This window comes from Amblyomma americanum, chromosome 7 (assembly GCF_052857255.1).
Source record: "Amblyomma americanum isolate KBUSLIRL-KWMA chromosome 7, ASM5285725v1, whole genome shotgun sequence".
NCBI lineage: Eukaryota > Metazoa > Arthropoda > Arachnida > Ixodida > Ixodidae > Amblyomma > Amblyomma americanum.
Genome location: NC_135503.1, coordinates 969,867 through 983,956, shown reverse-complemented (window position 1 = coordinate 983,956; position 14,090 = coordinate 969,867). Strand labels below are relative to the sequence as shown.

The 14,090-nt window shown below is 49.9% G+C and overlaps 1 protein-coding gene across 6 annotated transcripts in view; it reads left to right on the top strand.

Moving 5' to 3' along the window:
• LOC144098247 (SEC14-like protein 2) overlaps positions 1-14,090 on the top strand; it is a 79,391-nt gene that overhangs the window by 22,272 nt on the left and 43,029 nt on the right. For all 6 annotated transcript variants that reach the window (XM_077630737.1, XM_077630742.1, XM_077630740.1 and 3 more), the window contains one exon: positions 3,314-3,407. In XM_077630737.1, the coding sequence (XP_077486863.1) occupies positions 3,314-3,407 (94 nt within the window). The remainder of the gene's footprint in view (positions 1-3,313; positions 3,408-14,090) is intronic.

Below are 14,090 nucleotides of genomic sequence, written 5' to 3'. Positions count from 1 at the left end.
TGTTCCCTTCATGTCGTTCACGTACAAAAAAAAAAGTAACGTGCTCAATATCGATCCTTCTGGGACACCTAATTTATTATCAGGTTGCTGGGAATGAGCGCGATCCATCCACACATAGTGACGCCTGAACGAAAAGTAACTTTTGATTAGCTTCATTGTGATGCCTCTTATTCCATAGCGATCTATTTATAATTTCGAAGCAAAGATTTTATGTTCGCCAGAATCGAAAGCTTTGCAGAGATCGAGAAACATTCCTAAAGCCCGGAGCTGATCTTGAATGCCGTTCCCAGAAATTCTGGACAAAAGCATTTTATAGCAGGAAACCATTCATGAACGCAATTTTTTCATACAATATATGGTTTCACTATGATAATCAATATCCGCAGATAACCGGACGGCAGTCTTGCATGGTTTTTTTTCTATTCACGTTTTTGCTATCGTCATTGGTTTTCTATGGCAGTCTTAACTGCTCGACGCGATCAATGGAAACACTTTAAAGGAAAGATTTTGCTACATATCAGAATAATGGACCATTACCTTCGCTATTTCCATAACAGTGTTTTACAATTTCACAGTTTTTTTTAATTTTTACCCGACAAACCTGCACATGTTCTGATTCAAGTGAAGTGCTGACTCATGCTGCGGTGCCGATTAATTATGAGTTATGACTATGAATATGCGTCATTACTACACATACTCTGCACAAAGCCTAATCCTTACATTACATTACTTGTGAAGTGCTAAGTCTGACACATTGCAGAAAGAATGAGTCATGACTATGACTATAGGTCATAACTTTCATAGGTCATAGTACGTTGCGTTTAATCATATGTGACTATACACATTCGCTTACAGGTGGCATCGTAAGCCGGCGTTTTGACACGCTAGTGAGTAAGGCACACAGTCGTGATACGAAGAGAACGTTGTACTGTCGGGGAGATTCAGCTTGAGTACATCATCTGGACGACGGCGAGGACGTTGCAGCTGGCGTGCTCGGGTGATCTGGTTTTGGTGCGCTCCCCGACTGCGACCTGTCGCGCCTCCTGCTGAGCGAACTGCCGTAACATTTGTTGTGATGTGTGGGGTAACATATCGTCACCTTGGTCCTGGAGAATCTGCGTCCTGCGTCTGCCGGGGTCGTCGGCCGCGTGTCCGGATCCGCACCGCCCGGCAGACCAGAACCGACCTCGACGTTCCGCCTCCACCAGAAGACACGACGGACGATGCCGCCGCCACCATACCTGTATGGCCCCACCTGACCAAGAAGCCGCCTATACCGTATACACACACGTAAGAAGACAGGCGCTGCCGTTAGGTGCGCCCACTGGCCTCGGCCGCCAGCTCCAGGCGACCTGTGGCCCGGAAGCTCCGCGGGTCAGCGTTGATCCGATCATCCCCTCATCCACCGTGGCGCCTTTCTTTCTCCGGTCAACCACTCCTTCGCGCCCATCGCCATGCCTCGCTTCACATCATCGGAGCCCTTCCCCGAGTTCGCGATCGGGACGATCGCTCGGTGGCCCTCATGGGCTAGAAGAAGAGGGCAGTGGGGTGGGCTGCAGGAGCGCTCGCAAATCTCCCTATGTGTACATGTGCCATAGTATTCGGACAACAACAACAGCGCTCGCCCTGCAGAAATTAAATCATGCTATTTGCATCCGTCATGTCGTTCTGATTTCATCGGCATGATGTTACATACCAATATGATGCGTTCCCATTAAGATGTAGGGCTGAGAAATCCACCTCATGTAACGCCCCCGTAGATATAATCCTCAGATTTGACAGTGGGAAGCCAAACTTCTGGTTTGTGACCAAATAACGGGCCCCAGCAATTTGGCTGTCATCATTGCAAAGAATGCAAGCCTCACCATGGCGACAGCCACATTCCGGGTCACGCAAAAACAAAAGTAGATTAATTTGGTTTGTGGGCGTTTAACGTCCCAAACCGACTCAGGCTATGAGGAACACCGTAGTGAAGTGTTCCAGAAATATCGACGTCCTGGTTTTCTTTAACGTGCACTGACATCGCACAGTACACGGGCCTCTAGAATTTCGCCTTGATCGAATTTCGACCGCCGCGGCCGGGATCGAACCCGCGCGTCTTTCGGGTCAGCAGCCGAGAGCCATAACGACTGAGCCACCGCGGCGGCTAAAAAAGAAAACAGGGGAAGGAAGCAAACCACCTGGATGACGCCACCATTAAGGTCACGCAAAACAAAAGCCGAGCAATCGATGAAGCATTCAGGATCAGGACCGAAGAAATAGAAAATTGCGCCGGCGCACCGTCAATAGCACTGGAAGATAGCGCAATGGAATGGTTGGGTTCAGTGACCAAATTGTAGATAGGAGAGTGAAAGTGTTCCTTCGGGGTGCAGAAGTATTTCTTTCTGCCATGTTACACTATTTCCTGTCATTCTGGTTTTGTGTAAAAGCGCCGTACGCCATGCAATGAAAATCAGTTGAAAGTACGCGCTTCGTCTGTCTGCCGTATACTGCGCATGATCCGTTCATCGCAGCGGCTTCCACATGAGGCACAGAATAGCTCTTTCTCTTGCCCTGTTAGCAATCGGGGTCGCCATGCTGGCACAAACATCTCCGCATCAATCGCAATGATCGTGTGTGAATTTTTATAGGCGTGCTCTGATGGGTGTTTTTTCCTCGGTGAGCAAGTTCGCAGCTCTTGTTCTACGCCGTGCTCGCGGAAATTAATAATAATAATTGGTTTTGGGGGAAAGGAAATGGTGCAGTATTTGTCTCATATAGCGTTGGACGCTTGGACCGCGCCGTAAGGGAAGGAATAAACGAGGGAGTGATAGAAGAAAGGAAGAAAGAGGTGCCGTAGTGGAGGGCTCCGGAATAATTGTTGATCACCTGGGTATCTTTAACGTGCACACACAGCGCACAGCATACGGGGGCCTTTTGTGTTTCGCCTCCATGGAAACGCGGCCGGGAACTCAGCTCAGTAGCCGAGCGCCCTAACCACGGAGCCACGGCAGCGGATTGCCCGCGCCTGCCTCCCCTTTTTATAGCGGGTGATAGGACTATAAGTTGCACCATAGGTGACGATTGCCTAGAGGTCTGGCGATTAATTTCTCGGCGTTTATTGCCGAAAAGATGCAACAACGAGGTTCCAAACAGAACTGGCACCACTTTTGTTTTGCTTGCCTCCGAGGCACGAGCGTCCGTGCCCTGCCGAAGCACACGTTTTCGTCCGGACCGAAGCTGCCTTGCGCAGAACGTATCCAATCATCAGTGGCATGGGGACAGACTGCTCTTCGCTTGGTTCGCACGATGGGGAAACCTGCTTTTGTTGCAGGTGATGCGGGACCACTTCCCAGGCGGCATCCTGGATTGTCACCCAGGAGGTCATCCCGTCTGGCTCATAAACATCGGCAGCGTTGACATCAAAGGTGAGCTGCCGGGGGCACCTTCCACGGGACCTGCATTATGGCTGCGCGGAGACTCGCTAACAACGCAGTAGTAACACATTTTTCGCTATTAATCCTCGATACGCATCGAGTAACCCACCACAGGAATTTCAGCGTACTGCGTTTTTTTGTTGTTTTTTTTGCTCACGAAGACATCCGTGCTCATCAGTGGTCAGAACTGTTAAGGAGCTTATTCAACAATGCAGGACAGTAGGACAAGAGACAAACACCGCGCTGAACTTACAACGGCATTTTATTCCATGTAAGCAGTCAAAAATTTATAGGCGTATGAAACGGTCGCACACTGGCATAGTCACACTTAGACTTCCTGATCAAAAAATAAAAATATGCAAATAAACTCACTGAAACTCACGTGTTGTATCCGCCTAACATGCTACCCTTTGTGAAGCATGGTCATCTCTCTTGCAGAAAAAACTAAAGTTTTACCAACGCATGCGCTGGATTTCCTGATAATTTGTAAGGCCTCAGTAACTTCTCAGGTGGTCCGGTCCTTATGAAAAAAAAAACAATTCAGTATGAACACATTGGCACCTGTTGCAATGTTCTGCAAGGTTAGCGGCATTGCTTTCGAAAGAATTCACTTGTTACATGAGCCTATTAATGAGATGGCCTCTCTGGCCCATGTACGCGATGCCGCGTGGCACAGCAATTTGATATACCGCGCCCATCTTGCAAGGAACAAACCTATTTGCATGGTTTATTTTGCAGGCGCTCCGTTGCCTCAAAGTTTTCCGTTTTCTCTGAACAGCTGACCCTACCTTGCCAAGTTTATGAGCAAGTGAGAAAAGTGCATACATATGGCCCCTGCTCTCTTGACACCTCTTTCAAACACACCTGGACCTGTCGGCACCCGGAGCTTTAGATGACAAGTTATGAGTAAAAGCCAGTTTCTCAACGGTCCTCATACCATGGTCAAGGCAGAACTTGGGTCCAAGGCGCAAGGTCCTTTCATGCTTGGAATCCACAATAACGTCTCCCAGGACCAGAAACTTTCCTTCTGCTGGTGGTCGCCTGAGAGCTTTGGGAAGAGTTGGGCGAACGATGTTTCAAAGGGACTCCGTGAGCGGGTCACACACCACTCGCGAATTGTCGCATGTGATACCGACCGCGCTGCCGAGGGCTGGTCCCTGTAAGAGTGGAAGCTCCAGCCGGTGTTGGTAGCCCTTGTGATCTCATTCACACAGACGGTAGTCGTGCTCAGGCGCTTGTCGGCCTCCCTTCTCGGGAGCCGGGCGAATCCGGTTTCGCGACCCTCTCAAAGCACAGCTATGAACGCCAGGTTACATCCGACTTCTTTTTCTTTTTTTCAACGAAATTCGCGTGGCAGAAAGCGCCGCGAAAACAGTCCGAGCAAGGCCAGCAGAGCATGCGCAACAGCCGCATCATAATTCACAGCGCATAGGGCATTCAAGATACCGTATCTACCATGACCGGCCTAAAAAAGCGAATTCTTTCTCGAGTAAGCGCACCGAGGTTGTGCTAATGCAACCCTGGCCTGACAAACCGATATGGTACGCTTACAAGAATTCTCGCTCTTGCTTTCCCTTGTCTCTACCAAGAATCGTTACATTGCTGAACAGTGGATAACACCCACATTCATTGCAATGGCGAGGCAAGTTGGCACCGTCATCAGACCCCAGGGAGAAGTGGTGCTCACGCAGCCGGTCATTAATACACCGACCTGTTTGGCCTATGTTTACTCTCTCGCATGTGAGGGGTAACCCGTACACGACCTGTGCGACACACGCCGTGAAACGGTTTTCGTGCGGCGTTGTGCAAACGTGGTTTCTTTCTAGTATTCCGCTCTCGTAGCCATGGTTACTACCTGCCCTGAGTAGGCGTATTCTCTACCGCTTCCAGCACCTCGCTGCCAGTTGTAAACTGCTGTGTCCTTCCGGGACTGTTGAACATTACTTTGGTTTTCTGCATAATAATTTATAGACCAACCTTTCTGTTTTTTCTCTCTAAATAGCTCGATGCGAATACGCCAATTATGCCTATTTGAGGCGGCCCAAACTGACCACTTCCTCATGACCATTCTGTAGCAGGGTGGCAGTTTTTATGGTGCGGCGAATGACACGGTCCGTCGTACGGAGGGGTTAGCGGCGCCGCGGCGAAGGAAAACGTGCGTGTAGGTCAGGCTGCACAAAGGTGGAGGCAGGAAAGGTTTTTAACTCAGTCCTCAAGACGCTGGCCTTGCAGCACCGCAAACAAGCTCGGCCGAAGAACGCTGGAGGTCTGCTCGGCGGGTGGCCCTTAAAGCACAATGGGCAAGGCGTCGACGCATTTTGGCGCAATTGAGACGGGTGGTCTTTAGTTCGCCGTGAATGCGTCCCAGCATGCCCTTGGCGCATGAGTGGTGCGCAGTGGTGGGCTAGGCGCCAAGAGTGCAGCTGAGGCAAGCGCAAAGGTTGGCGCCCTCGACGCTGTGTGCCGAGACAACCAAAGCGAGAAACGAGGGCGTCTCAGCGGAGGAGTGAGCGGAAAATGGGGCGACGGAATGAATCCGGAACTACAAGGGCGAGGAAGTATCGTCCCATTATTGGCGGGGCGGACGCAGATAGGGCACAAGCCACGCCAGTGCTTTCGATGGAAGGTGCGTCCAGTGGTGAGGCTTGTGCGACCCACATTTCTCTTCACAACCAATCATTAATTTAATTGCCACCTGCCACGGTGGTCACTTTGCTGCAGTCGCATTAATATGTGTACAGATCGCGTATGTAACATTTGCAAGATACCGCTTCGTTTCCTAAAACCCCCTCCATGCAATGCCCGCTGAGGGCCTTTAGGATATGTAAATAAGATACCGACGACTGAAGCCCATCCAGTAAAGTAAGTCAGGGACAGCAGGGAATCTACAGTTTTCGCTAAGTGCTGGCCGTGACTCAACGTTCCTTCTCACTTTCTTTAACTCATGCGATAAGTGCCGAAAGTGCACCCCGGAACTTTCGGATCCCTTCTGAAGAGAACCGGAGCCACCAGCGGCCCGACAGGGCTTACAAAGCAAAGTGTCCCGTTTAGGCGGGCCCCCGTGGCATTGAGAGCAGCGGCAGAGGTCCAAAACACCTTCTGGTAAAACATGCAAAAGCTGTTCACATCCACTGCGGGTAAAAGACACAAGGTGGAAACATGCTACTGCAGTCGGCGGCAAGATCTGAAAAGATTTTGATCAAAAGACGCCTGCATTAAGTACCGACAAATGGCGTGAGCGGTTGTAAGAGTAAGGGATGGGCGCCGAGTGTAGAGCAGGGCTTTTATCTGTCGTCCAAGTTTAAAGGGCCGACGAAGCAAAGGCGTTCAAGTTTGGAAAAGGCCGGACATAGTGACGTTGTTATCATAGCCGTGCCGAGGCACAGGCTCGCAGCAGGACAGTAGTGGTTAAGTCCCGTCAGGTGAGCCGCACCTGCAGGCTGAATGCTTTGCCGCTACGAAAAGCCAAGGACAGGGTATGCGCAAGTGTGCATTTTCGTCCTGACGACCTCAGTACATCCTTCAGAGAATCTTCCGGAATTCCGTGGAAGCTCCGCGAACTGTCCCGATCCAGTGTTCCATTATTTATAGCGCCGGTCACAATAAGCACTCAGCAGTCCCGCAGCTCGACAACAGCTGTTCTATGAGGATCATAGCTAATTTGGGGACACGATAATGCATATCAAGTAAAATGACGGACATCAGAACACCAACACTTGTGTGATGCGACTTATCCGCGATATTTTACTCTGCTACGTATCCGTCTTAATCCGAACATTTTTCACAGTGAACGCTTTGACATAAGTGCGCCTGATGAGGATCCTATCTATGTTGTCCGCAAGGTCTACAGTGAGGAGTGCAGGTAGCAAGTTTTTTTTTTTACGTTTCTGGCCACAATTGCTGATCCGGCTCTTTATCAGCGAAATCAGGTGGCGTCGTCGTAATTTTAGTTCGCGTGCAGGCGGTAAATGCGCACGATGATTTATATTTACTGCTGCTAAGACAGCACCTCGTATCGGTAAGCGATAGCTGCTTCCAGGTTTCAAAACTTGCCTTCGCGTTCTTTGCGGTCATGCTTCGGAGAAGGCAGAGGGAAACAGCTGTGTAATATTGCACGGGTTTTCACGCTATAGCAGACCCTGGCGTGTTCGCTTCGCGGAAGCTGTTTAACCAGTGCTACTATCATTACAGAATTTGAAAATGTCTGTACGCAGCAATCGTCGCAAGGTGAACAAGCACTCTTCCCCTCATGTGCGCATGAAGAACCATCTGCCTAGCGTCGCTCCACATTTAGGGGGTCCCGAGCTGTCAAAAGCATCGCACGCTGCCTGGGGATTTGCGATAACTTCGTTGTCGGGATCGGGAACGGAATACATAGAAAGGCCGAGGCGACGGCTGAAATAAGGTGACTGCAACGCCTGGTTGGCGGTAGCTTTCATTGCGGCTGTTGCTATAGCGCACTGCTCACCATCACGCAGTACGCGTTTACTTCATCTTTCAGAGATTACGTCACCATGAGTTTGAATCAGAGGTGCCGGGAAAAACATTTTTGGCTTCTAGTCGGGATCTGTCTGCAATAAATGCGCCTTTCACTCTCCGACAGGCGACAAGAAAGCAATGAAATGTCCAACTACTGGATTTTGATCAAATCTGATACCCCTAGTGGCCCTTTAACTTAGATCCCAAGGAAACGACTGCACCCTGTGCAGAAGGGGGATTAAAGGCATATTCATCGTATCTTGGATCACTCGGAAATAAACTATTTGACTCCTGTTTGCCGCGAAACAGATTGATCAGTTGGCAGGTTCCTGGAGGATTTCATGATCTGTGCTTAAACTGAGCTTTAAAGTAGCAGCGTTTTGCTGAGCGCATAACCGCACTGCTCTCTTTCTTGCTATTTCATGCTGAGCACGAAGATTGATGTTTTGTGGCGACCGCTTGCATTGCTTCAAAAGCCAGTATGCGATCGCTTCAATTATCTCTTTACTTCGGAAAACAGACACTTTATATAGGAAAACACACACTTGCTACAATATCGCTTCACACGACGACTTGCGCGTGATTGAATGATACTGAAAGATTTCGAGACGATTGCTTCGCCACCCTTCGCCACGGCTTATGAACTGCTGCGGCCGTCTGACTTCATCAGACGTTTCGCTTTTACGTCTCAATATCAGAATCCTACCTGCGCACTTTGAAGCTCTCCTCGATGTACACGCAAGCCTATATCGCGATTTCATTTCACTGCTCTGTCCGTAACATTGGCACTCGTACTGTTTACCGGGCCCCAGCACAGAAGTCGCCTGCAGGACACGCAATGCATCCAGCTACCTATTTTCCCACGGTGGCTTGGCGGTTTGGTTCAATCAGTCATTGCCAAATGTCGTTAGAAATTATATCATTTCATCAGAGTGGTGCGAATTGCCGTTCGTGGAAATACCACCAGATCGAGTGACCAGACATGGCATTCCATACAAACACAGGCACACGATCATAGGCATCTTCGACTGGTCGCCTCCATATAAAATAGACCACTTTGTTGGTGAATGGGAACGGCTACTTTCTAGCTTTTGCGATTCTAACACTATAATGTTTATAATGCGAGATGGACACTGCGTGAGCTCACAGAGGAAGCTGCACTTGCATGGACTTCCTAACCATCCATGGTCTAGGACAATTAATAGCAACGACAACACGCATATCAAAAGAAAGTATTATTGACAATATTGTCTCGAAAGTTCCAGCCAAATTTTCAACAGGAAAAATACTCTGATACTACAGGCCACTTGCCTGTTTTTGCAGTTCGCACTGCGCGCCAATCATGTAAGACAAAGAAATGTCCTTGTCATTCGCAGCCGCAGCAAAATTTTACAGTCCTTATCTATACCAAAAACTGGCAGCCGGTTTATACAGCGAAATCTATCCAGGCAAATTTTAGCCATTTTATAAACATTTTTTCGCCCACATGAAAGCTGGCGAGGCTCTAATTAGTACATCTAAAACAAAATTTAGGAGAAAACATTGGCTTAAAAAAAAAGAAACGTTGGCTTACGGCAGCGCTTTTGAAGTCAATTATTATAAAGAACTAACATGCATGTACTGAAAACTAAATGACACACCACATAATATCGCTATCGAAACCAGGTGCTAATCTTAAAAGAAGGTGCTGAATAAACTAATTAAAATCTCAAGAGATGTCTACTTTAATCTGAAAATTCAGCAGGGCTAGTGGCTACATTAAGGCCGCTTGGAAAGTTATTAATTCAGTGCTAAACAGGGCCCATTCTCAAAACAATGCTCGCTGAGCAGGTTGTAATTACTGCGAGCACTGCCACTTCCGAAGCCTTCAATAGACACTTTGGTGCAATATCTGCGAATCTGTGAACAGGCATGCATGTCTCACCATGCCGCGGCAAAGGGGTACGGGCATTAAACACCATTTTCCGACCTGGTTCTTGTCTTCCGAGCGTAATTAGGAGAGGTAGTGGAATGAGGATGAGCCTAGGTCATCTTGAAAACAAATTTTAGCGAAACAAAGAACATGCAATGGCGCGGAAATCCTGCACACTCGAAGAGCCACTCGTTATACAGCTGCCGCTGTTTCAATTTCGGGTTGGTGGCGGACGATGTCTATTCTCATTGATGACAGGTGATGTTTATCGCGTTAGTGGGCCATTTACCTTCCAGACGTGCTTTTAATCTAACTCTATAGCACAGCCACGTTTCATCTACACAGCACGAGAGAAACGACTGACGAGAAAGACGAATGCAGCAGCGCATGTGACAAGCGCTGTTAGAAGTCAACTGCACCAAGCATCACGAATAAAGGCCCATTCAGGCATAATTTGCGACAGCACGAAACAGTACTTGATACGCTCCGTCGAAAAAGCAGTACCATATGCATTTTGGACGCGCTAATGTGAACCAGCAGAAGGCCGACAGCACCTCACCAGATTGTGGCCTCGCCCTAGGTCGCTCTGGTTCGGTCTAAACATGATTCGGTAAAATGTACGTTTACTGCAAAGTCAGCTGCCTGTTGAAAGTTTCTACCTATTCTTTCTTAAATTTACCCTCCTTTGTGGCATAACTTGGGCTTAGAGCGCGACAACGTTGATACAAAGAGCAGGGTTGATGACGCTAGCGCAACAGGACGACATAGTTGAGCAGACGAGGCTCCGTACGTACTGTGTGCAGCGACGTTCGGTCGTCTGCTAGTGTCGTCCCATAGCGATGCAATGGACCCTTATTTTTGAAACGTCTTTCCCGAGGACTTTGCTGCTCTCCTCATGCAGTTTACGGCGCAACAGGTAGGCACTGTCACGAAAAAAGACGAGAACGTCGAAACGACAAAATGCTAAGTGGAAAACGAAAACTAAAACGGAAAACCCGTGCTGAGGTCCGATTTCGTGCATTGCCAAAGGCTGACTTCCTGGACATGCAGCCCAACTTCCGGTGGCTTCACTTTCGAGCGCCCGATGCGGCATCCAGCCCCCTAGTGGAGATCAGTGGTCAACGCCAATGAGCCCAATGGAAGCCGACGGCTCACTTCGTTTGTTTATTTTTTAGGAAAGGAAATGGCGCAGTAACTGTCTCACTTATCTCGGTGGACACCCCGACCACGGCGTAAGTGAATGGATAAAGGAGGGAGGGAAAGAAGAAAGGAAAAGGAAATAAAATTTAAAATTGGATTTTGAGTGAAGGCGCGCGGCGCAACACCTATGCCTGGTGAAACTAGCGGCGTATGCGCAATAGTGACTAGCGAATATTAGCGGAAATGCGCCGCTGCCTAGCCTAGTGTTCGAACCTTGGCACACCGACTCAGTAGACGAGAGCCTTAACAACTGAGTCACCGCGGCGGGTAGCGTGTTTCGATGGTTGTGGTGTTGGTAAACGTTTATTATGCACAAGGAGGTGTTTGGGCCCAGTCCCTACGGCCGAAGTCTTCACAAATATATGCGGAGCTCCTATTCCGGAGCCCCAACGGCGCCTAGCTGCACTCGCGCCCTGGCGGCCAAGGTCCGTTGCGGCTGTAGGTCAAGGAAGTTGAGCAGCGCCGTCTCCCAGGCCTCCCTAGAAGGGATAAAGGATTGGGAAGGGTGTGGACTTGAAGGGCAGGCCCAGACCATATGGAAAACGTTCGAAAACGTCGCTCAGCACAGCCTGCCGACACAATCAAACTCTGAATTGAAGTGTTTGAATACTGCCGGGCACAGCATTGTATTCGCAAAAATTTTGAGAAGCGCGGTGGCTCAGGGGTTAGGGCGCTCGACTACTGATCCGAAGTTCCCGGGTTCGAACCCGACCGCGGCGGCTGCGTTTTTATGGAGGAAAAACGCTAAGGCGCCCGTGTGCTGTGCGATGTCAGTGCACGTTAAAGATCCCCAGGTGGTCGAAATTATTCCGTAGCCCTACAGGAGGCGAGAACACAAAAGGCGCCCGTGTGCTGTGCGATTTCAGTGTACGTTCAAGATCCCCAGATGGTCGAAACCATACCGGCGGCCTCCACTACGGCACCTCTTTCTTCATGTCTTCTTACACTCTCATTTTTGTCACCCATTACGGCGCGGTTCGGGTGTCCACCGAGATATGTGAGACTACTGCGTCATTTCCTTTCCTCAAAAAAATTCATGGGGGGCCCTTTGGCGATCTATAGTGCGCAAGACGAAAGCCTTTCTGCTCCCACTTTGGCTGCTTCTATTAATTTTTATTTTTTAATTTTTATTCTTTTCAATTCTTGTTTTAATTTTTATATTTCTTTTTAATAATAATTGGTTTTTGGGGAAAGGAAATGGCGCAGTATTTGTCTCATATATCGTTGGACACCTGAACCGCGCCGTAAGGGAAGGTATAAGGGAGGGAGTGAAAGACGAAAGGAAGTAAGGGTTGCCGTAGTGTAGGGCTCCGGAATAATTTCTACCACCTGGGGATCTTTAACGTGCACTGACATCGCACAGCACACGGGCGCCTTAGCGTTTTTCCTCCATAAAAACGCAGCCGCCGCGGTCGGGTACGAACCCGGGAACTCCGGATCAGTAGTCGAGCGCCCTAACCACTGAGCCACCGCGGCGGGTTTATATTTCTTTTTCTTTTCATTTTTTTTATTAACACGATAGAGTTAAGGAGCACGTGTCACAGCAAAGCCGGTGTCGTCGGAGTCGGCCGTGAGCGAAAAAAATTGGCAGTGGCTTATCTCCGCTATGCCAGGATATACGTAGCGGGAGGTACGTTTCCCTGGCTGAGCTTGTTGGCACTGTATGTTTAGCAATGAGGGACATGTCCGCTTGAAATGTCCGGGTAGCAGATGCACTTTCGGAAACTCGAATGGTGTGATCAGTCACACGACAGGCCTTTACATCCTCTTCGGTTGGTTGCCGTTGACTGACGCCTTCCATAGGTTCCATCTCGGCGGCTTTGCGGCGTCTATTACGCTCGGCAGCCTGGCGTCTCCGTTTGGCAAGGCGTTCCTCTTTCTGTTCGGGCGTCTCCGCTGCTCTCTTCGCCTTCTCACGCTAATTCTCTCTTTGTTGAGTAGCCAACTGCCAGGCGGCAACCTCAGGATCGGAAGAGTTAATGTGTGTATACCGCCGTTTAGCAGCGGCTAGCTGGACTCTCATTCTGTGCATCCATATCAAGTGTTGCGATACAGCCGCCGATTACATCTCCGTTTTTTATAGTCGATGCTGCGCATGCGACAAGCTCGGTTCGGGTGATGAACGCGGTGTGACGTCATACCCAGCGGCGGCGGTGGTGAACCGCGCGGTGTGACGTCTTGCCAGATGGCGCCGCGAGCGCTCAAAGCACAGTAACCGTCTCACATATCTCGGTGAACACCCGAACCGCGCCGTAAAGGAAAGGATAAAGGAAGGAGGGAAACAACGAAGCACGCGGCGCACCCACTCCCTCTTCCCGCTTGCCATGGTAACGGCGCATGCGCACAACTTTCCTCCCGCATGTACCATGGTAGCGCATGCGCACAACTGGCGTCTCGCCTGTACCGCAAAATGCTGGACTGGTAGCCTGGTGTAGCTCCCGCTACAAAATCTCTCCTTTTCCCCGCAATGTACGCCACTGCCCCAACAGATCGCGCGCGACGGCAGCGCAAGGAATGGAAGGGACGCCCGTCACATATTTCGGTGGACAGCCCGGACCGCACCGCAAGGGAAGGAAAATGAAATGAAATTTAAGGAAGGGAAGTGAGGCCTGTCTGGCCTATCTCTGTGGACACCCGAACCACGCCGCAAGAAAAGGAAAATCAAATTAAAATTGATTTTAAGGACAGCAAGTGACACGGCTGACATATCTCTGGTTCGGGCGCAGTGGGGCCGTGCGGGCACGCAGGAATCACGCGGTGTGCTCGCCGGCGAACAACGCAGCGCACATCCAAAACGTGTTCACCACGAAGCTTGCGGCTTGCTGCCCGTTCGTTGGGCGCGGACGCTATGCTGGCGTTTGTGGCATCGGGTTTGTCGAGAACGAAGTGCCGACGAACTACGACTGCAACTTGAGTCCCGCGCGTTTCGGCAAGGCGCCTGGCAGCGCTTCTACGTGGTTTGCCGCTCCACGCGTCCGTTTCACCGTATGTAGCAGAGCGATTTGTCTAACGGGCAAGGCGTCGCGCCCAATGAGCGATGGCGTTCCATGGGCTCACTGGCAGTGCTGCTACACGCTGTCGCT